This window comes from Zeugodacus cucurbitae, chromosome 2, assembly GCF_028554725.1.
Source record: "Zeugodacus cucurbitae isolate PBARC_wt_2022May chromosome 2, idZeuCucr1.2, whole genome shotgun sequence".
Lineage (NCBI taxonomy): Eukaryota > Metazoa > Arthropoda > Insecta > Diptera > Tephritidae > Zeugodacus > Zeugodacus cucurbitae.
The window spans coordinates 70,108,394-70,132,332 of NC_071667.1; the positions used below are offsets into that span (position 1 = coordinate 70,108,394).

Here is a 23,939-nt window from a genome sequence, read left to right on the forward strand (position 1 = left end):
GCCACGACATGACATTGATGATCACAGCTTAATGCCAGCGAATGAGGTTGTGAATTCCTGTCCTGTGACCGCCTATTTAGTCACCATAAGCTTCATTTAGCTGCATGAGTATGCACACATACCCAAATGCTTGGCATTTCAGCTGCCATAGGAGACGCTCATATTAAAGGGTACTATCATACACATGCCTATATAGGTATGACTAAGTGTCGCTTCAGAATTAGTTGAGGCTTAGTTATGCTCTAGCGCGGTATTTAGCGCCAAACGCACCAATTGACAAAGAATTTTTAGCATTTTATTAATGCGGTGTGGTAAAACGAGAAAAGAAGAAAAGGAAGGGATTATGAAGCCGACGAGTGTGCGGACCTTTCAGACCTTCATTGTATATCTCCACTATTTTGTCTTTGTTTGAGTTTTTTTTTAACCTTCGTTTTACTTTATTTTATAATGTGTTTCTATATCTGTTAAGACAGTCGAAGGATGATCTCTGGCTTTCAAGTTGGATGCTCTGCTCACATTAGTCTAATATGCCGAAATCCGAATCAGGTTTACTGCTAAAGCTTGCTAGAATCGAAATAATCCTATTTGTTTTTCTCTCTTTCAGTCTTTCTATCCTTCTCACGCTGTCTGTTTGTTTCTCTCTCTCTACTACTTACTCTCCTTCTCTATCTCTATCTCTTTCACACGCTCAATGCCTATCAGTCTCCTTTTCCCCACAATTACGATGCTTACTGCTATCCAATAGGTGAAACCTTTATTTCGATCTTCTGGAAATCTCTTGGTAAATCAAACCTAATCATATAGGATTAGAATTCTATGAGAAGCTACTTAAGGGGGTCATCCCATGTGACGGCCTATTTTTAGTGATTTTTCATAATTTTTTTCTAGGACCAGTAGATAGATAGAGCCTTAAGTTTATTATCATTTATTAACATATACTTCGACAGTATAAATAAACATTTTAAGCTAAAAATATTGTGTAGAACATAAGCTACAGCGTTCTGAATAAACCCACAGCGAAAAAATGGGCTTACACTTCCTCCACGATTCCGTCTGATTGGCTTATCGGAAACAAAAATTTTCCGGCAGATTGGCTTAACTAAAAAAATAGCAACGTTTTAATATGTACACTTAAATTTCAAGTCATTCGGGCGAGCCGTTTTTGAGATACGATGGAGGAAAGTTTTAATAACACAGTTTTGGGAAAACGCGTTCAAAGATTCTAGCTTCGAACAGCACCTTATTTTAACTGTTGTATCTTTAAAACGATGACCACACTTCGTATTTCTAAAAACCATTTCAGTAGCGTATTCTAGACGTATTAAGAAAGCAATTCATGATAAAAAAAAAAACATTTTCTCTTGAGAACATCAAATGGAATGACCACCTTGAAGTCAGACATAAAGTTGTACGTTTGACTTTGGTGATGAAATGCTCTATAATTATAAATACGCTCTGAACTTTCTGGTGAGTAAAAGGATACTACCAAGATTGCCATGTATACGTCCTAATTTCAATTGATAGTAACAAGGTAAATAAACAATAAAAACTGACGAGGTTTAAGAAAGCATCGAGCTGAAACAATTTTATAAGGATTGTCACCATTTAAAAAAGTAATAATTCAATTCAATAATCAATAATGCCAAATAAAAGTCAATAGGCAAATGATTTTGTTCAATAGAGTGTTATGGAGCCTTACAATTTATATTTTTTCTGAGAAGGGTTGCAATCTTAATTATTAAAAATTACAAAAAAAAAATATTCAAGTAATTTGAGAATTTAAAGGAAATGTTAAACATCAAATTAAAAATATTTAAGAAAGATTTGATGGTTCGAAGAGATGACCATAATAAAGGTTACCATCTGCTTCAAATTATTGAATAAATTACATAGGTTTTTGTATTATTAGTATGATATGAAATGTAGATATTTGATAAAAAATATAGCTTAAAATTTCTAAACTATACTAATCAAAATTTGAAAAAATTATATTCACTAAAATGTCTCCCATTTTAATGTTAAAAATACACGCAGAGAAAATTTCACTGTCCTAAGCAGTTTTATCCGCACAATTATCTCTTTATTTATTTTTTTCCTAATTATTTATCTAAGGTATTCTATGAATCAACTATGTTCATGCATTTACTCACCTCAATACGCCAAATTTCCACACCGGGCTTCTGACCTGCATTAACAAAAGCTTTGTTTATGACCGGCTCCATTGTTGTTGTTGTTTGTGCACACTACTGTAAAAACTGTTCAGCAAAATCAACAGCTGACGGCTGTTTTGTTCAGTTTACTTTTTTCCAACGCTCTCCAATAGCTCAGCAAGTGACTGTCAAGGCTAAAGCGAAACGCGTAAAATATAACTGAAAATATATTTAAAAAAATATAAAAAAATAATTAAATAAATAATTGGCGAAAAACGAAACGCTTGAAATATTAAAGTTAATTATCGGAAAAATGTCGGAATTTATATGCGATAAAATAGATACTAAATGCATATGTATGTATGTATATATGTGTGTGTGTGAGTAGGCTCATTAAATTTTGATTTAATTGCCTTTAAACAAATAAATGGTTCAGCGTCTGACCGGCACTTTTTATCGGCACTTTAAATGAACGCGTCGACGACAACGACTGGCAGCTGCCACTATTAACCAACTGAAATGCCCAGCTGTATATGTGTGTGTGCGTGTGAGCTTTCATGAAAGTGAAATTTTGACATTTATCGATTTTCCTCATGATATGAGAGACGCGCGCACACGCCTCGATGAAATCATCAGCTGCCACCGCCGCAAGCTCATAAATGTATGTACATATGTTATGTGGGAATATGAGGCGTCTATAGTATTCACACATAGACTGGCATTTCACATATTTTTTATGATTTTTTTTGTTTTTTTTTTCTGGGTTTTCGCTAAATAGTGCCAAACTATGCCGCGAGAATTTTCGGATATCAGATGCCAATGGCTAATTGATGGGAAAGGCATATGGGGAGCAGCTTGCAGGTACTTTGTATATCTGTATACATATATTAGAGTCTGTTCGGTGGTTTTATTTACTTTGTATGATTCTTAAATAGTTTTAGGAACAAATACGAGTTTTATTTATTTATTATTTCTAAACTAAAAATTCAATGACCTATATTTTTATTATTCCTTCATTCCATTTCGATTCCTTTTTTGAAGAAAAAACACCGAAAATTCAAATTTAATGGGGAATATTTACTACCATTCGATAGAACATTCATTTACATTTATTTTTTTTTCAGAATATCTCTTTCAAATGTTGGACACGGCTACGTCTCTAATGGTCCATCTGCTCAGTCCAACATTCAATTACTCGTTCGAGCATTTCGACTGGTAATTGGCGAATGACACGCGTGATGTTTTGCTTCAAGACCTGAATCGTAGCAGGATTCTCCGCTTTTAGACTTTAGACTTTACATATCTCCACAGGAAAAAGTCAAATGGAGTGATATCACACGATCCAGTGTGGCCAGTGGACCGGCCCAAAACGTGAAATTATCTGAGCACCGAAGTATTCTCTCAATAAAACCATTGACTGATGCGATGTTTGGAAAGTGGAGCCGTCTTGCTGAAACCAAATATCGCCGAGATCGCAGGCTTCAAGTTCAGGCATCAAATCGGTTATCACGGCGCGATGAGAGTCCGAGTTGTTGCGAATGGCGCCAAATAGACTCTCAACGGTCTTCGAGTACACTCTCAGCTACGGCTGCTATATTTTCTAAGCTGCGTGCTGTCTGTGGTCTATTCATGGTCGAATATTATACAATAATGAGTGCTGGGTCTCAAGATGGGTGATGGTAGTCTGTACTACTCACTTAGTAGGCCGTTTATGTTAACCATAAGTTGAGCGATGCGTGTTAAAAAATTATTTTCAGAATATGCAAGTTTATATTTGGACTAATTGCGGAAATAAAGAAAAACATATTTTTCAGCACAAAACATAAAATTTCTGTTGACAGTTCATCACAATTGCTTTACGTGCCTGTCAGCTCGTGTGTCTTCGCGATATTTCTTTTGAAATCTGTTGGTTTACACCATATGTTTTCAATTTTATGCTTCAAAGTTTTTCACTATTTTTTTCAGCTAAAAATAAGATCTGTTATTGTTGCTCCTGCGCCTTTGTCAATAACTTGATTTTTTCTTCAAGATCCCGCTTTTCAGAAACACCTATAGCGTGCATATTTATGTACTTGTACCGCTGGTCAACATGTGTGTCGGTGAAAATTTAATGAGCTGTTGGCTTGTGGCGCTCGCATAAACAAAATGCGCTGATTCACTATGCACAAGCTGGAAAACCTGGTGCTCAAAATAGATTTCAAATGTCTTGTGTTCAACCGTTTGTTTGTTTATTTCTTTGAAACAAAACAATATTTTCTTTTTTGCTCAAGTTTTCATTTAATTGTGTAGAATCCCGAGTAGATATAGACAACGAGTGTATATATATATATAAATTTATAGTATTTACTGCATTAATTAAGCAGCGTGGGTTAGTTAATTATGTGCATATGTTTATAAACGATTCCCAAAACTTTTAATTAAGTTTTCAAATTAAAGTAAATGAAGAAAAATCTTTCGAGTCATTCACCTTAGGGGCAGGCCCGACACAACGCTGAATATCTTAAATTTTCATAATTTTATGATTTTATATCAGCAAAAGACGTGACATGTCTCACATTCATTAATTTTAAGATTCAAATTTATTTATTTCGTCTAGCTTTATTTCAATATTATTTTTCGAACTTTTTAAAAAATAATTTTCTTTTTAAAAATAATTTTAAATATGTTCGATTTGCCTGTTCTCAGTTTGTATATAGGAGCTGTACTCTCTTGTCCACTAAAGTATATGTCAAAACCACAACAAGGTTATGCAATTGAATTCAATTCAAGTGAGTAAGTGAGTATTTCATTAAAGCCACATAACCACATTTTATTCAATAACTTTTCGGTTATACCAGTTTATATGAGTTATACCAGTTGTTTGTACGATTCGACATTCCACGTATATATTCAATATTTTTTAATCGTTTTGTCAGTTTAATTTGAAGTTTAAGTCATATTTTAATATACAATATAATGTACAACAACAACGCACTTCATTTTTCACCAACATTCAATTCATCCTCTACTATACTGTGAATATTATTTTACTTAATTCTATTGAATTTTAAGTTTTCCAACATTTTCGAGTGCTTAAAAAAGATAAATCAAGTAATGTAGTAGCTCGATAAACAATAATGAAATAAAAAAACCTGAACTTGTAGCACAGGCGCCTAAAATGGTTAGAACTAGTGAACTGAATGAATTCAACTCCCAAAAAGGTATCAAAGCCGGGTAAGTGTGTATAATGCAATTGTAGATACAACTAAATTTTGAATTGACTACATTCATATATGAATAGTATATACTAAATGAACACAAAACAAAAATTGTTATATTTTTATTTCAATCGGAAAAAATATCACGACAAGAAGAAGAAGAATCAGTCAGTTAACCTGCTAGCAATCACATCTGGTCAAATTGGTAATTAATATTTATGTAATGTAAGCAGTTCATTTAATTGCTGCAAATTGAATAAAAAAAACTTAAAACTAAATCATAGAAATTCGACCTTAACATGGTCATCATACATTCCAAAAAGTTTTTTTTTTAATATTATATATAAAGTGCTATTTAATGCTTTGAAATTGCTCGAATGGCTTATAGCTCTTTAAAGCGAAAAATACAAAAAATATTTTCCCTTTAAATTTTTGTATTTTAATTCCTAAGTTTGAAGAATTAAGATACCCAGTGGGACTACCATTTCTTCCAATCAATCGTAAAATTTCATTCTTAGAACTCAGCAGTAAATTGGCAGATATTTGTATATGTTCATTTTCAAAAATATTTTTTTCAAATCCACTGGATTATTTCGACAAACATGCGGCAATATTTTGCAAAAAAAAAAACCAAAAATTGCGAACAAACGAAAGCAAACAAATTCAACAATTTTATGAACACTTAACAACTGCGGAAGCGATTGAGATCATAAAATTATCGCAAAATTCGCAAAAGATGGCATATTCGGGGAAAATTCGGGGAACAACTTGCGTAGTTGTCTAAATCCATAATGCACAAGCAGTAAACACGGTAGTTTATACATATATATGTACATACATACATATACTTTATATTTTCTGTATGTGTATATATATATATATATATGTATATGAAATGTCAGATAATTTGATTGAATAGTAAATTACATTCTATTTGCAAAAAATAATATGTTTATTATGGATATGTGTATGAAATGCTAAACGAGAGTTGTCTTATCACTTCTAATAAGGTGACTAATTAGATTATTTCATAAATTTAAACCTATATGTATTTATACACCTTTATCTATAAGTGATAGGTGTGTACATCCCGATATTATTTGGTGAGGGCGCAAGCACTGACGTTCAAGTTTATTCAACTATAGCGAAGTTATCTTGATTACCTATTTGCTATGGGTAGGTTAATATGAGGATGGACGCAAGGCATGAATAAAACTTGAAATTATATGAAATCTAACAATAAAACTAATAATTCAAATAAATGTAATATTAGTTTAAAGAAGATTCAAATTTCGGTAAGCTATCACTTCAACCATGGCTTCATTTTATATATAAAATAAATATTAGATATAAAGGGTTTTTTAAGGTTTCAAATTTGAAATATTAAGGTTAGGTTAAGGTTAGTTTAAGGAGGTCATCCCATGTGACGGCCTGTTTGTCAGTTGTTTTTTTTTTAATTTTTTTCTACGATCATTAAATATATAGATCCTTCAGTCTATTAACATATATTTCAACAGTATAAATATAAATTTTGAGCTAAAAATAATGAATACCCCGGTCTCACTTCTTCCACGATTCCTGCTGATTGATTTATCGGAAACAAAAAAAAAAAATTGCGGCGTTTTGATCTGTAAGCTTAAATGCATGGGATGGACTATTACCAAATTTATATACTAAAAATTGGACTTTTGCGAATTTTGGTATATTTTGATTGATAAAAGTGCGTTTACATGTGATGAGTGCACCTAAAAAATTCAAGGTCAAACCGTTTTTGAGATACGATGGAGAATAGTTTGAAAAACCCAGTTTCAAAGTTTTCAACAGTTTACATCAGTTAGAAGTATCTTTATCAGTTAGAAGTATCTTTCTGACTACCCCAGGATTTTCAAAAAATCAATTTAATTTAAAAAAACGATAATTTTGAAAAAAAAAAGTTTGGTTCAGGTCCAGGATTATCTATTTATAAAACTATTTTTTTTATCCGATTGATTTTAGATGCATTTCCAAGGACGTATGATTGTCACCGCAAGGACCTTTTTTGAAACTGGGTCAACAACTAGGACAGCTATAACTTTGGAAATTATAAATTTCCTTTTTTCAAATTTTCGTTACTTCAAGTCAAAACATTGTATAATAATGCCATATTATTACTTTTGTAAAATAACATGATTTAATAGCAAAAAAAAATTACTGAAAATTCTAATTCTTTCGTGTCTCTGACTACCCCTAACCCCCTAAAACTAATCGAATTTTTTCGAATTTTTAAAAATCACTTTACTACCGTATTTTAGACATGTTAAGGAAGGAATTTATGATAAAAAAATAAATACATTTTTTGAGCCCTTCACATGGGATGACCCCTTCAACTATTAGTCTGAAGAATTTAGTCTAAGCATTTTAGTGACAAATTTGAGATGTAACAACTATTAAAACTTTTTTTAAGATTTTGTTTTCTCTAATATTTGATCAAATTTTACAGAACGACTCTAATTCAGATCACTAAGCGAGAAAAGAGATTACAAGATTTAGGTATTTTTACCTATTTTTTCGAGACTTTACTGATTATGATCCCAAAGCCCAATTAACCATGCTCATAAAAAAATTTTTTTGTGAGTATATAGACGCATGGATTGAGTATATAACAATCGGCCCAATCGGAGTATATAACAATTCCAGCAATTCAACTACTTGATAAATCACAATTTTAATTTTCATATGCATTATTTTAAGGGATTATATACAGTTAGACGGCCGAAGAAAAGTGAATTTTCCAGAATTTTTTCTGAGAAAACTTTTTAATTTATTGATCCAAAAATTTATACACATATTATGGTACCTTTTAACTGTATTTTAAGACTTAGTACTAGTAAAAATATTTATTTGAAAAGAGCTACAGCTGATCTCCAGGAGCTCCTCTCAAAAAAGACGTTTTGCGGTGACCACTATATATCGGAACTGGATCCTCCGAAATTAAAAAACTAAACAGATTTCGTTAAAATAATGTTAAATCTAGTAATTAATGGATGGAATAAGCAAAATAAATTTTTTTGACAAAATGGCGGTTTCTCAAAAAAAAAATCGATTCTTCACCGAAATTTCGGCCTTAAATTGTTTATAAAAAAAAATATTTATCGGAGAGAAAAAATCTTCGATTAATTACTAAAAAATATATTTAAGAAGGTCGTGTTAAAATTTGAGACTAATCGGTCTAGCCGTTTTCGAGTAATGTTGGTCACCGACTTTGAAAACACCATTTTGAGAAAAACGCGTTTAAAGTTTGGACTTGCACTTCCAAGCACTCCGAAACGCCTTTTCAAATTTTTCATTTGCTTGTAACTTTGAAAATATTCACCGGAACGATATGAAATTTTCTGTGTGTATTCTTAAATATATGTACATTAAGAAAATGAAATAAAAAAATCGATTTTTTGAAAATTCTAACTGTATATAACCCCTTAAGTCACCTCGATTATGCAAAGATAAGCTTTGGTCATTAAAAACAATCTTAAAGCAACAATCTTGTTGCCACGATAACTACGATGCCTTTCAGAATCTTCTATTATAAAATAAAATTGCAGATTTTATTATTTTCAAAATATTTCCTTCTCAGAAATAATAAACATGAGTAAAACTATAAACTCTAACCACGTATGTATACTATATATACAGATATGCTACGATAAATAAAGCACACGGTGACTCAGTTTGGATAATTAGTGACTGACTTTGAAGGCCTAATACGGGTTAACATGCAAAAAAAAAACAAATAATCAAGCAAGCATCTACCCATATAAATACGATTGTTTAAAGAGTAAGAGGTAGTTAATGACGTGTACGACACGCTCAGCTCGAACACCGGCCTGAATTGCGCGTATTATTTGCTTTAACTTTGTTGTTGTTTTTTATTATTTCCAAACAAAAATGACACGAGCATAACTTGTCGGGCAATTTGTATGCCAACAATGCATCGGCACTTAAAAAATATATGCTTTTATCAACAACTCTTTGGGAACTCCGACAACGCGAATTGTCAATCTTATCTTAAAAATTATTCATTTTTTCTTCAATGTTTATTGCATTTACCTTATTACAGCACTACAGAGTTACTGCTGGCGTCGAACACTACACCCTTTAAAGTATTTACTTGCAAGTTCAAGTTCAAAGTAATTTTCAAGTTGCAATTTTATGAGTTTTTTAGAAAAATATTTTTTTTTTACAAAAGTCACGCTTTTTACTATCTAATTTAGTAATAATATTTATCAAACACTTCACAAATTTGACTGTTCACTGCGAACGCGCACCGAAAACTGCCACAAATGCCGGTGATCGAGTTCCCCTATTAGCTGTCGAAAAGCGTCAAGCTTCAGCGAGTGCTCTTGCGCTCATCCAGAACAGCGCATTTCAATTGTTTTCTGCTTCTCAGGTTTTTTATTGCACGTTCAACTTGTTTCTTTATTTACTTTTAATTTATATTTTGTTTACTTGTTGCTGTTTTTTCGGCGCTTGTTTTATCTTTTGAAGTTCTTGCTTGCGCTCTCGCGGTAATAAATTTCCGTTGGCTCTTTGCGAGCACCGCACAGCGATGAGTCAACTGTAGAGAGCTCGGGAAGGCACCAGCAGCTCGTATGCAATGGGAGCACATCTCGTAGTGATCATCGATCGCTCTCTGTTTGTTTCTTGAATCATTTCTCTTTTCTTTTGTAAACCCACTAGTTTCCATATTCACGTGCCGAGCTGCAATACTGCAGACTATGGGATTAGACAATGATTGGTTCTGCAGATCTCCTCTGTTCTAGATAATTGTTTGTAAACTTTTCTATTAGTCAGTTGGAGAAATTTAGTAGCGTTGCTCATAAGATCTATGACTGTGCGAAGGAGCACTTAGATTTACTTAGAGCTTGTGAAATCCATTTCTATAAACAAAAGTACATATTATAGAAAATAAGAAAAAATATGTTTACCGAAATTGTTGATGGAAATTTATGAAGAAGGTCGCACCCTAACTTGTGGTATGTCTAATTTTTTCCTGGTATTGATTGTAGATATCAATCTAAAGGTAGCGTTATTTGCGTTACGTGCGTAAGCAATTAGGCGTATAGAAAGGACCAAGTCTATGGAACTTCAAATGAATCATCCCTTAGAATGAGACATTGTTAACGTTTTTTTATTATTTAAAAGGTGTGATGGTATATTTTATACATATGTATATACATATTAGACTGAATATAAATGACAATCTGGAAAATATTTACTATAGCAGTATAATAATATTAAATATAATGGACTTTATGAGGAGCCTCCGGGACATCTTCACTTGTCTTTTAAATTCCATCTCGGCAATTTAACCATATGTATACTCAAATCCAAAATTATAAAAAAACCTGACCATTGTGAATAAACAGATTGGAACTTATCAGTGTAGCTTTAGACCTAACAAATCCACCATAGACCAGATATTTACAATACGTCAAATCCTGGAAAATACCCTCAACAAATAGAGGCATATCATATTTTTGTCGACTTCAAAGCCGCTTTGGATAGCACTGACAGGACTAGAGTGACCCTTGCGCAACTTCGTTCTGGATACTGTAGCAGACTAAACTCCTATCTATCCAGACTAGACCCTGACCACCTCTTTGTATGCCCCCTTAACCCTACTCACCGAACACCCCTTTCCCTTTGGTCCGACCCCATCGAAACAGCTCCTTTCCTGGGCCTCCCGATAGATGAATTCAATGACAATTAGGCTAAGCTTGTCGTTTCTGGCAGGCCTGAGTAACCGCTACAACAACAACAACATAGCACTGACAGGAGCTGCAAATTCGACGCAATGTCAACATTTGGTAGGTTCAGGATGATGGCAATATACGAGTATTTTCTAATAGCACAATGCTACTGAGTTATACGAATAACATTGATTTTATACGCCTTACCAACAGAACTGTCAGCACAGCCTAGAAAGATAAGCCAAAGAAGTTGGTCTGGTAGTGAACGAGGTCATGACAAAGTACCTGGAGGCCACACATAAAGATGCCTCCTCTCGTCGTAAGAACTATGTCACTGTTGGCAGCTACACATTTGAAAAAGTTATGGACTTTGTTTATCTCGCCACCAGCATAAACGCCATCAACAATCTAAGCCTGAGCTCGAGCACAGAATAACTTTTGCAAACAGGTGGTTACTTTGGGATGCCCCCTTTCTTAACGAACAAAAATTACGCTCTATAAGTCTCTAATCATTCCCGCTCTATTATACGGCTCAGCAACATGCACGATGACAACCCGAGATGAGAAAGTACTTGGAGCATTCCAAAGAACCGTACCGAAGAAGATGGAACCATGAATTATATGCTCCAGTGAAAAGATCCTTCGATTCGAGATCCATGGGCAATGGTAGCAAGGGACCTGACTGCACTTGAGATGTACAACTGGCATAACTTTCAAGGGTTGCAGTGCCAAAAAAGAAAAAGTTTTTTAGAGTCCCATTCTGTCATAAGATCAATAAAAAACTAAGGTAGGATCTCTACCTCTGACCAATAAGTCAGTCAGTTCTACGTAACAGCAACGGGCCGGATTCTTATCCGGCCAAGGACTGCCAAATCGGCAGTAATCTTCGGAATAAGTTTTGCCGCTACAACAAAAACCAATAGTTCAGATTAAATTGTAGGACCAGAATTAATCAAGTTGCAGGATTTCAGAAATCTTCTCCCCATCGGTGAGTTTCGGTATTCATAAACCCGTTTGAATATCGATATTTTATCTTCACTTTACCTTTAATAGAAAAAGACAAACTATCCCCAAAATCTGCCGACAGCAATTAATACTTTTAAGTTAACCGCCGTAATAAGCGCTTCCCTAATCAAGCACATCAACATCATCATCACATCAAAGCGCCAGTTGAACGCCCTTCTAATCACATCATTTGCGCCAATTACTCACCGACGCTCACCAATGCAACGCAACAGCGCCGTTCAAAGCAACGTTTATACCATTTACAACGTCTTCTCTAATATGCAAACGCTCGTTGTTGGCGTAATTTCACCTAATATTCAATGGTAGTTTAATCGCATTCCCTTGCGTTTGCTGCATTAGCGCCTAATTTTAGGCTATACCATTTAGTATACATTTCAGCACACACATAAGCAACTCTGCAGGAGCGCGTGTATGTGTGTGTGTTAGGCACTGCGCTCATGAGCAGGCGACGCTCTTCACCAGTGAGTATAATAATTCAATTAATGAAATTGGTTGATAAATTTACGTTAGTGCGCATAATGGCGTTGCAATGCAGGTAAAGTGGTTGCGCTTAACTAGCGCAGCTGGTTGATTGCGAGTCATATATATATATACAGTGGAACTTCTCTAACTCAAATCACCATAATCCACAAAAAAACTTCGAGTTAGAGAGATTTCCGAGTTACAGAATGTAATTTGTATGAATTTTAACTTCTATTGCCAATTCAATAATTCGAATTTTGGAGAACTTCGAGTTAGAGTAGTAGTTCGAGTTATGGAAGTTCAACTGTATATATTGACATATATGAGCATGTTTATATTTGAGCTGTATGTTGGTGGACTCACAAAGTTATTGGCTAGTTTTTGGAAGCATTTGTTGAGTTTGTCATTATTGTTTATATGTACTTCTTCCCATAGTCTATGTATGTATGTATGTATGTATAGCGTTTAAATATACATTTAAGTAGTCTTGTAGCAGTTCTTATCTCTTCCCTGTAATCTAATATTGTTTTCGTAAAGTAAATAGATACTCAAATTCTTAATAGCATGCATAGATATACATTTATATATAAATATCTCGTCATCATATTCAATTTTGCGCGATTTTGTTTACTTTTATGATAAAAAAAATATTATCAAAGAAAATTCGAAGAAAGGTAGTAAGTAATTAAAAATTCCTCTTTACTCCAACCATCCCACCTTCGCATAACTCTCTAACCGAAAACCAAACGCTATCGAATATACACAGTTCACTTACTATATCGTGAGATATTTATTTTGCTACAACATATGGAATTGCTTACATTACATATGTATGGTTTACAGTTTTATAGTTTTGTAATTAAAAATATTATTTACAAAATATAAAGAAGAACGAAAATGAGTACATTGAAAAACCAAAATTATTGCGTTTCTAGCGATACGTGCGTGTGTACGTATGCGTGTGTGTATATAATGTAAATAGAATTTATTTTTAAGCAAAATAAAAAATATAACATTTTATCGAGCCTTCTTCACAAACTTATATAATTACAAATTCTAACACATTTTGTATTACATTTCACCTAACGAAATGCCTTTCCAATACCACATGTAATATGTATGTTTCGAACCAGTCAAAGATACCATCAATAGTTGCAAATTCTTGCAAATATTATATAAACTTTTCTACAAATTAAAAATATATATATATATGTTTAAACACTTTTCAATAAGCATTAAAGAGACGTCTGAACTGTTCAATAAAACAGTTGAGCAGCTTTTAAGCCATTAACACATTTACTCTTCATCATCGGTCAACTCCAGGAATTGTGTACAAACATCGCGACTGCACTCGCCCTTATTGTTGAACAAGAATTTATAATAGTGACCGTCGGCACAAATGGCTGTAATTAAAATGAAAAGGAAATATTTTCAATTATTTTATTAAAATACAAAAATTTTGGTAAAACTACGCACCTATAACAGAATTCGAATCCGAGCCGAATGCGCAGATGCATGCTGGTCCTTGCGGTATGGAGAATTTAACAAAGCTCCATTGGCTTGAAAAATATTTTGGTATCATAGGAAATGCTGCTTCTTTCTGTTTGGTATCATCCAAGTTGAAAACATGTATGGTGCCATGATCCGAAGACACCACCAACATAGTCGACTGATGATTAAAGTTGATGCAGTAAATATTGGCCTGCAGGTAGTTAAAGAAATTTTACATATATATACACACATGTCTCAATACAAAATGGCTGCTTCCCAGCAAATCTTACCTGATTGCTACCGCGCCGCAGCTCACAGAGTTTCTTGCCATTTTCTGTATCGAAAATGCGTATTAAAGTGCCTTTCTCGCTGGCAGTGGCCAAGCGTGTGCCTTGCAAGTTTAATGCAATGCAACTAATGGACGCTTCATGCGCGACAACTTCCAGCGGTGCGCGCTCTGTATTTGCCAAGTCCACTATTTGCACATGGCCAGTGCGTCGCCCTGGAAAGGCGAGCAGACTTTTGTTGCTATGTGGGCACAACACACATAAACCATTGGGATTCGCACTTGTCTCAAAGACATGCAGTTGCTGTGGTTGTTGTGTGAAAGTAAACACTTTTATCACACCCTCTAATACTACAACAATACGATCGCGTCGCAAGCGCACCGCTTTGACGGGCTGATTAAAATCTATAGAAATTGCTGGTGATTTTTTCAAATCATCCCAAACGATTACTTTGTTTGGTGGATATAGAGGCCTGATGCCGCCGCCAACAAGTGCCAAATAATTACAACGGAAAAGCATTTCAACGTGGCATAGTCCACCTTCAGGGAAATATTGACGCTCTTTTTCTTTCAATGGGTCGCAATTGTAAACACGAAAACCAGTGTCCGTTGCGCAAGCAAAACATCCTGAAATGCCCAAAAATATATTGAAAATAAATCAGATTTTGTTGCAAAAAGTATATGAATGTTTATATCCACCTTGATCTTGATTAAATCCGACATATAACAATCCATTTCCGTATGGATTTATCTCCACTAAATTCATCGTGTGTGATGTTGGTTCTTATTTTTACTTTTTGCGTGTTTGAGTCACTGATAATATTTTAGGCACACACTGCTTTTGTTTGATTTAAGCACTTGACTTTGACTTTATTTATTTACGTTAGTATTTCTAAAATATTTTCCACAGATAGTTATTTAAGCACTGTCCAAAAGATAATGAAATATTTTCATTTCACAGAAAAAAATTGTTTTTCATGTCTTTCCTTTTGTCTTCATCGGAAATCTTTAGCAAGTGTGGCATTGCCAGAGCAAAGAAGTTATCGATCAGCTGAGCACACCTAGCCCAACAAAAAAAGTAATCGATACATTTTTGTGTTTTGTTTCGAAGTTCGTAATTTATTTCCATATAAAAATACGCCATTTGACCGAATTATAATGAAATAAATATTAAATAATCCAAATTTTTAAGTAATAAAATAGTAAATTATTACTTACTTATTTATAATTGGAATTACTAATAGCAATAAATGTGAGTCACATTAATTACCGAAAAATGCCGATAAGAAATATGGTACGGTACGAAATGGCCACATTGATGGGCGACAGATTAAATTGGTAGCACTGGCTACATTGGTAAAATTACAACTCTGAATTTTTTCATTTTGGCTTGATGTGCTGTTGGCTTTTTCGGTTTAAATAATTTTATTAATTGCTTCATATAAAGTTAATAAAATGTAAATCCAATAACTTAAAAGCACCAGTGAAGTATTGCGAAAAGATTTTACCAATTTCGGTTCGAGTTTATTCATTTCTGTGCATTTTATTTGCGGCCTTCATACCAGAAACAACCTGTGAAACTTGTTTTTGTTGTTGTTGTGTTCGATAATTCAGAAGAAAAGTCTCGGTCGTGTTCTTGTATGAGGAGTGGCTGAATTTGTGAAGAAGTTAAAAAGTGACATAAACGTCAAAACAGCGGCTAAAAAGTGCTTAGAAAATTTGTGATTGGGTATTGGGGAAATCGCAGGCGAAGTCTAAAAAGACAAAACTGATACCCACCAAAAAGCAGTAAGAACAGGATCAGTAGGTTTGTGCCAACGACGTACAAGTTTAACTTTAAAACACAGACGCAAACAATTGTGGGGCGGTGGCGGCGGCGCAGTTGTCGTATTTGAACCAACTACAAGTTGCTGCATCAACTCTGGCTTGACGTTAGCTTAAAGTAAGACAGAATTAGGATACGAACTGGGAAAATTTATAACAACGACGACGATACCGATTGGACATATATAGCAACAACTTTAATGAAGTAGATAAGACGCGTGTTTGTGAGAGGTGTCGAAAGTGGTTTGGCGAATGCTTGTGTTCATGTAAAATTTGCTAGCGGGAAATGTTGCGCTTTTTAAGTCGTCGGAAGGTGCGTAGCAACTATGTGGAAAGCAGAGGAGGCGTTGCCGGTGGTCCAGGCGGAGCTGGTGTCACAAATGCAAACAGTAGTAGCGGCACGCAAATTAAGGCTCAGCGTATGCCAGTCAACAAAAATAAAATCGAATGTCGTGTAGTGCTTTTAGACAACACTGATCTCTCCATCGAACTATCAGTAAGTGCGAACACAAAGATAATGTAAATACCATTAATCTGGTATATAAAAGAATGAATGTGTAAATTGAAATAAGATAGCGCTAGAACAAAAAAAAAGAGAAAGTGCATAAACCTGTCATTTCATTAATTAAATTATGTGGTTGGTTGGTTGCACTAGTCGTATGTATTATTTTTGAATTTACTGTTTTAGTTCAGCTGTTTAATTTAGACTAAATTAGTGTTCTTGGTATAGTGTAGACATATGTATGTAAACGGCATGAGCTACTTAGATTAAACAGAACCTTTTTGCCTATGAAAATGCGTTAAAATTTGTAATTAAGCACACGTAAAATGAAATAAATTATAATTTCAATCCCTAATTAGAAATTCGTTAACCTTTCAAACTCCGAAAGCTTATTCTATAATTTTAACTATGTTGCCGCAACCTTCTAAAAGCCTAATAAAGGCTGTAATACAAAAGTAAAATTATTATTATTTTTTTTTTTAATTTCGTTTAATTTTTATTACCACCAATAGTGAATGAATGTCATGAAGTCCAGCGTGTTAATGTTTATTAAATTATAATTTTTTTTTTTAAATATCTAATAATAATTTTTTGTTTGTTTTAACTTAAAAGAAAAAGGCACTCGGTTGCGTTTTATACGAGCAAGTATTCTATGCATTAGATGTAATCGAAAAAGATTACTTCGGCTTGCAGTTTACCGATGCGAATCATGTTAAGCACTGGCTAGATCCTACTAAGCCTATAAAGAAGCAAGTGAAGAGTAAGTACAACTGCTCAAATTGCAAATAAACACAAATATTTATTTATACATACTTCTAGTCGGACCACCATACACTTTTCGTATGAAAGTTAAGTTCTATTCATCGGAGCCGAACACATTACGCGAGGAGTTGACACGCTATCTATTCTTCCTACAATTGAAACAAGATCTACTAGAAGGACGCTTAGATTGTCCCGATGACAAAGCTGCTGAATTGTGTGCGCTCGCATTGCAATGTAGGTTCTCATAATATCCCCGAAATCTGTTACTAACTGTAATTTATATATTTCTAGCTGAACTTGGTGATTACGATGACCAGGTGCATACAGCGGCCACAGTTTCGGAATTCCGCTTTGTACCGGAACAAACTGAGGATCTCGAAATTGCCATATTGGAGGAGTATAAGACATGTCGTGGTCTGACACCGGCGCAAGCAGAAACTGCCTACTTAAATAAAGCTAAATGGTTGGATATGTATGGCGTTGATATGCACACAGTCTTGGTAAGTATTTTTTACAAAAAATTATAAGGAAAATATTTATTTTATGCGCATTACAGGGTAAAGACGGTTGTGAGTATCATTTAGGTCTAACACCAACTGGTATTTTGGTTTTTGAACGTGATCAAAAAATCGGCTTATTCTTCTGGCCGAAAATAAGTAAATTGGATTTTAAAAAAAAGAAACTCACGCTAATCGTTATCGAAGATGATGACGAAGGACGCGAACAGGAACACACTTTCGTCTTTCGTTTATACAATGAGAAGGCGTGCAAACATCTGTGGAAATGTGCCGTAGAGCATCATACATTCTTCCGTTTGCGTGCGCCTGTCAAAGGACCATCCGCACGTCAAAACTTCTTCCGTATGGGTTCACGTTTTCGCTACTCTGGACGCACCGAGTTTCAAACCACACAGCAAAGTCGTGCGCGACGCACTGTACAGTTTGAGCGACGTCCGTCACAACGTTTCGCCAGTCGACAATCGCATCTGCTACGTGATCGTCAGAAAGCATCACAAGAAGCGGCTGCCTCTGCGGTAGCCGCGGTGAATGCACGTGCCGCAGCAGCCGCCGCTGCCGCAGTTGAACCGGCAAACACTACGCTCGACTCGCTGCTCACGAACACATCCGCAATAGAGCAACCGTCCATCGCAGCTACACCCTCGCCATCCATACAAACGGTAATTTACAATGGCAATGCGGATTTGTTAAATGACACGGCCACATGCAGTGCGGCTGCTGGGCGTAGCAGCAGCAGTGGTGTGCGTCGTAATTCCATGCGCTCGGATTCGAGTGGCGAAGAGAGTGGCTACACTAAACTCGATTGTTTCAATAAGGAAGGCTTGGCAGTGAAGTGAGTTTTCATTGTTTTTTTTTTTTTTTTTTTTTTTGTAGCTTAATTGCTTATATATATTCTCTGTAGGCTTGATACTGATTCGATTGGCGCCACCAGTAGCGTATATCCACCAACTAGCACGAAGAATGCCGATGATACCAATCCGTTTAGAAATAATGCCTCCTCGCATCACGGTTCCTTTGGCAAGGCTTCCATTAGCTCGGGCTTCAGGTGAATTGTTGAAAACTAGTTTGAATTATTTCTCAAATGTTTGTGCAGCCGCCTATACATGTATCAGCTAGATTTGTTATTACTTCTGTTACAGCACTAAAAGCGCTTTCTATGCAATATGTTTCTTTCTCAACACTATTTCTTCTTATTGTATTTATGCTATTAATATTATTTATGTTTAATTTTTATTTTTACTTTCTTATGATTTTTTTTTTAGCAATTTTCTTTTCATTTGTAGTTAAATGTGTTATATATACATATATATGTACTAATTTTACATCTGTCTCGTTGTGCAGCATTAGAAGTGCCTTATCGGACAAAGATAAAGAGCTAGATTCATTACTTAAGTCCATTGTTAAAGATCCATCCCCATCTATACTAGCAACTGAAGCTATTAATGATGCTAACAGTATCAGGTAGAGCAAAATTCGCATTAATATGCTTACTTTTAACAGCTGTGGCGTGTGAATATGTAGAATTATAAACCTAACCTCACTTTTAATTACTTCGCAGGGTAACGATAAACAAAACTTTCGATATGGAACATAACACAGAGACACTGAAACGTCTTTCCAGCTCGGATAAGCCGAATAATCAAGTGAAGCTTGCGAATGTTGGTGGTGGCGCATTGCCGCCCGGACACATAAAATGCAATATTTTGAAGGGTAAGTAACGGTTTATATGTTATGCATTAATTATTAGTTTTATATGAATGTTTATATACTCTGTGTTAATAAAAAAAATTGAATTTCCAGCGCGCGTTGAAGAGGAGCTCGGCAGCGGCGTGCACTCGAATGCCAATACGAATGCGAAAATGACAAATCAAATGTTTGTGCCCGCGCCAAGCACTGTGCAACACAACAACAGCAATAGCATATTTAGCAGTATTAATACGAACAACAACAATAACACGATGTATAGCAGTGATGGCCCAGACTCATTGAATGCCACCTACATCTCTGTGGTGAGTAAGATTTCATTTCAAATTGTGCTGTTTTAAGTCTTAACTGTTGGTTGTTGCACACACACACAAATTAAACTTCTGCACATATTTACTATACTTATGACATAATGATTAATTGTTTTCACATCCATTCATAATTTATTTAATTTATCTCACACTTTATGTTTTTCCCCACGCTTTCGTTTTTTGTTTTTCGTTTTGTGTTATCCAAAATTTTTCGTTTTGTTTTGTTTTGTGTTGCGCTTAGGGCGGTGATAAACTAACTTTGAGCATAACGGAACAAAAGCCAACGAGCAGCACCGCAATCACTGTGGGCAATGGCAATGCCGATGCGAGCGCATCAAGCGCATATGTTGCAGATACGTCTGTTGTTTTGCCATCGCCCACATCACCAACGGCGCGCAAGATAACCGCTTCCAAAACGACAATCTCGCCATTTTCCAATGCCACATTCATATCCGAATTCAATAGCATGAGTCCCACCAACGCCACATCGTCGTCGTCTTACAATACCAATACGCATACAAGCACAGTTTTCACCACAACCACACAAACACCGAATCCTGCCAACGCCAACGAAACGTTTTCAATACGTAAAGGTAATGCCAATGCAACAAGTGACAATCTGTTGTTGACACCCAACACGCCAACAACAAATATTGCCACCATTACCACACCGCCACCGACGCCAACGCACACATTCAGCGCCACAGCGGCGAGCAATGCCTCCGCTGCTGAGCGTTTAATTAACGAGATTTTCATTAATAACATTATAAATAATAATGTGCGCGCAACGAATGAGAAGAAGTCGGCCAGCAGCAGCAGCAGCACCCTCATCGGTAAGCACAATGAGGTGGAATTGGTGAACATCGATGGCGGCGGTGGCAACAAGTCGCCAACCAAGCCATCCGCCGGCACAACGCTGTTCTCCACCTTGCGCGAGCAGGAGCGTCAACAGCAGCATGTGAACGATGTGACTAACGAGCAGGAGCGCTGTGAAACTGATGCGCAAATGCTAATGAAAAAAGAAATCGAGAATAAGGTTTGCATTCGTTTTGTTTACTTTGTAATTCGTCATTCGGTACTACATACATACATTAGGGTGTTGGGGTTTATTGCATGTCGGAAAACATACATATGTACATATATTAATGTTTTTTTGTTTTTGTTAACAAGTTTTTGTTTATTGTGGTTATTTAACAATTTTTTGTTATTTGTTAACATTTATTAAATAATATTTTTATTTCATTAATTTTAATTTTTTTTTTTAATTTTATGAATTTTTATGAATTTTATTTTATTTTTTATTAATTTTAATTTTTTTATTAATTTTATTAAAAAAATATATTATTTATCAAATGTATATATTTTTTTGATTTTTATAACATTTTTTATTTTTTTCCTTGCATGCCGTTTTCTATTTGTGGTTATGTTCTATTAAATATTTTTTTCTTTCTACAGCATCAAAATAATCACTCCGTCACACATATACCGAACAACAGCGACATGGTATCACCTTGGTTAGTGTCCTCGGAAGTGGTTTCGGCGCCTAAAGGCAAGGAACCCACAATTATACGAAAATCTGTTATAACGACGCAATTATAAGTGCTCAATTTACTGAAGATTAAATTAGTTAGAAAACCACAACAAGCGATGTGCAACATTTAAGTTGCATTAAAAATCAAAACAAAAAAAATTATTAGAAATTTATTTATTGAAATTTTCGAAAGTGTATGCCAATACCGAAATTAGAATATAATTTCATTAAAGAGGATATATAAAACTTTCCAGAAGTTAGAGCAGTAGTGAAAGGAAATGGTATACAAGGATATAAAATAATTATGTGGCAGCAAGGCATAAGTGCTTAACTTGATTTTATAAAGTTTTGAAAACGGTAGTAAAAAAATTTTAATTTTTGAAGTTTTTAGTGTTGAAAATCAATAACAAATAATATAATTTTTTTTTTTTTTCAAAATATTTTGTTTTCTAATTTTTTTCAAAAATATTTTTTTTTTCCAAATTTTTTTCAAAAATATTTTTTTTTTTCAAATATATTTCAAAAAAGTTTTGTTTTCAAATAAAAAAAAAATTTCAAAATTAAAAAAAAACAAGCAAGCAAAAAACAAAAAATTTTTTTTAAATGTTTTTTCAAAAATATTTTTTTTTTCAAGTTTTTTGTTTAATTTTCTTTTAATTTATTTCAACAATATTTTTATTTTTCAAATTTTTTTCAATATTTTTTTTTTTTAATTTTTTTCAAAAATATTTTGAAATGCAGCTAATTTATTTCTACCAATAATTGAAGCAATCTTCTAAATCAATATTAACGCTTATGCCTTTTCAACATAATTTTTTTTGCTCAATAGCATTTTAATTACGTTAAACGATATTCCATTGCTAGCATAATGCTTTATGCTTTCATGCGTACTTAATTACAGCATTCCATTTTACTATTTATACTTACATATACATACATACAACACTTTGGCGTAATTAAAATATACTATACACATATATGTAAATGTTTAGAGACTATGCGCAGCTCATTATGTACTTAAGTTTACTTCGAAAGAATATTATGTAAAGTGAAAATCACTAACACACATACATACAATACATGTGTATAAACAACAAGAACAACTGAACAATGATAAAACGTAACGAATGTTTGTGCCTTATTGTACTACATACCTACATATATACATACATATATAGTGTTCCAAATCTAACTAAAAACTAAAGCTAAAGCAATTGTTGCGCATAAGTACCCGCCTGAAAAGCATTTGAAAAGAAAAAATCTTATCATACATGTCCAATTGAAAATAAGTGATTATAGCGAAACTACTTAGAGCCACCAATGAATGGCATTTGAACTTAAACGGGGTTTGTGGTGTTCGAATTGACAATGTTTTAATTTCATATTGCATTATTTATATACTCTTGGTTAATAATGCAAGGCAGTAAGTGTGCAGAATGCGTCACATAAATCAATTTTATAGCGTGCGCGCTCGCTTGTAAACGCAATTAATCAATTTTCGCGCGAAAATATTTATTGTATTATTTTTGTGTGTAGACAAGTTGCGTTGACACTTGCCATAAGCGGTAATAATACATATTTGAAAGCATAAATGCCACACACTGATATTTTGATATACTTAATAAATAATAAATTGCTTAACGGTAGTTATATAATTGGTGGAGCGTAATTATTTGCGATATGACAAATTAAGTAATTAGTAGTGCGAATTGGAGATATTTGAGATATTTCTTTGTAGTAAACGAACAAAATATAAAAAGTACAACGATTAATTGAGTAATTATTAATTTTTTTTTTGAAAATTCGAAATTTTTTTTTGAAAAACGTTACAAGTTCATTATAGTACAATTATCGCAGCTAAAATTGCGCATTTTTTATAAATACTTAAAAAGTATAAGAACTAAATTTCAAAAATATACATTCGCTTATGGTGCTAAAGGAGCAGCTAAATACTTTAAAACGTCCATTTTTAATTTTATTTCCCCTAAACTTGCTCAAAAAGTAAAAAAAAAATACAAAATTTTTAAATAATTATTTAAATTAAATAAAAAGTATACTTAAAACTGTAATATTTAATATACAAAGCTGACACAAAAGAAAAATAATAACTCGCGAAAAAATAATTATTTGATACACCACAAACCTCCGCCTTAATTAACTAACCTAACTACTACCTTGTTATTGGCATTAGACATACTATATACATACCATACATAAATATAAATATACTGTGAGTATTATTTTATAATATAACGTACATCCTCTTTCCATGGTCGCAATTACCATTAAATAACGCAATACATAATATATTTTATCGATTCCGCATAAGAGACAATACATGCATTGTATTCTTTTACCCATTATATACTCTATATATAAATATTTATATATATACATATACCTACATATATACAATATCTAATATAAAATATTTTTAAAATACCATATA

General features: G+C 33.9%; 3 protein-coding genes across 5 annotated transcripts in view; 1 reads left to right on the forward strand and 2 right to left on the reverse strand.

Annotated features, from left to right (window-relative positions):
• The window catches only part of LOC105211926 (gelsolin), a 29,672-nt gene extending 20,011 nt beyond the window's left edge, over positions 1-9,661 (reverse strand). The window contains exons 1-2 of the mRNA XM_011183624.3: positions 9,431-9,661; positions 2,151-2,369 (exon numbers count right to left, since the gene is read on the reverse strand). Of these exons, the coding sequence (XP_011181926.2) occupies positions 2,151-2,222 (72 nt within the window). The 5' untranslated portion in view covers positions 2,223-2,369; positions 9,431-9,661. The remainder of the gene's footprint in view (positions 1-2,150; positions 2,370-9,430) is intronic.
• Positions 9,662-13,318: 3,657 nt separating this feature from the next.
• LOC105211925 (WD repeat domain phosphoinositide-interacting protein 3) lies at positions 13,319-15,361 on the reverse strand. The gene is made up of 4 exons (XM_011183622.3): positions 15,038-15,361; positions 14,343-14,965; positions 14,038-14,263; positions 13,319-13,964 (listed from the first exon to the last, which is right to left on the reverse strand). Exons 1-4 carry the CDS (start codon positions 15,102-15,104, stop codon positions 13,858-13,860), a joined length of 1,023 nt encoding a protein of 340 aa, XP_011181924.1. The 5' UTR covers positions 15,105-15,361; the 3' UTR covers positions 13,319-13,857.
• A 331-nt stretch (positions 15,362-15,692) lies between these two features.
• LOC105211927 (band 4.1-like protein 4B) lies at positions 15,693-23,698 on the forward strand. Of its 3 annotated transcripts, XM_011183625.3 has the most exons (11): positions 15,693-16,658; positions 17,277-17,424; positions 17,484-17,660; positions 17,718-17,926; positions 17,983-18,776; positions 18,846-18,989; positions 19,286-19,405; positions 19,503-19,654; positions 19,745-19,953; positions 20,201-20,995; positions 21,415-23,698. In XM_011183625.3, the coding sequence occupies exons 1-11, from the start codon at positions 16,449-16,451 to the stop codon at positions 21,556-21,558; spliced, it is 3,102 nt and encodes a 1,033-aa protein (XP_011181927.2). In that variant the 5' UTR covers positions 15,693-16,448; the 3' UTR covers positions 21,559-23,698. The 3 variants fall into 3 exon arrangements, with proteins under 3 accessions (XP_011181927.2, XP_011181928.2, XP_028895840.2); XM_011183626.3 differs by lacking the exon at positions 19,286-19,405; XM_029040007.2 differs by lacking the exon at positions 20,201-20,995 and having other exon boundaries at positions 15,695-16,658.
• Positions 23,699-23,939: the final 241 nt, after the last annotated feature.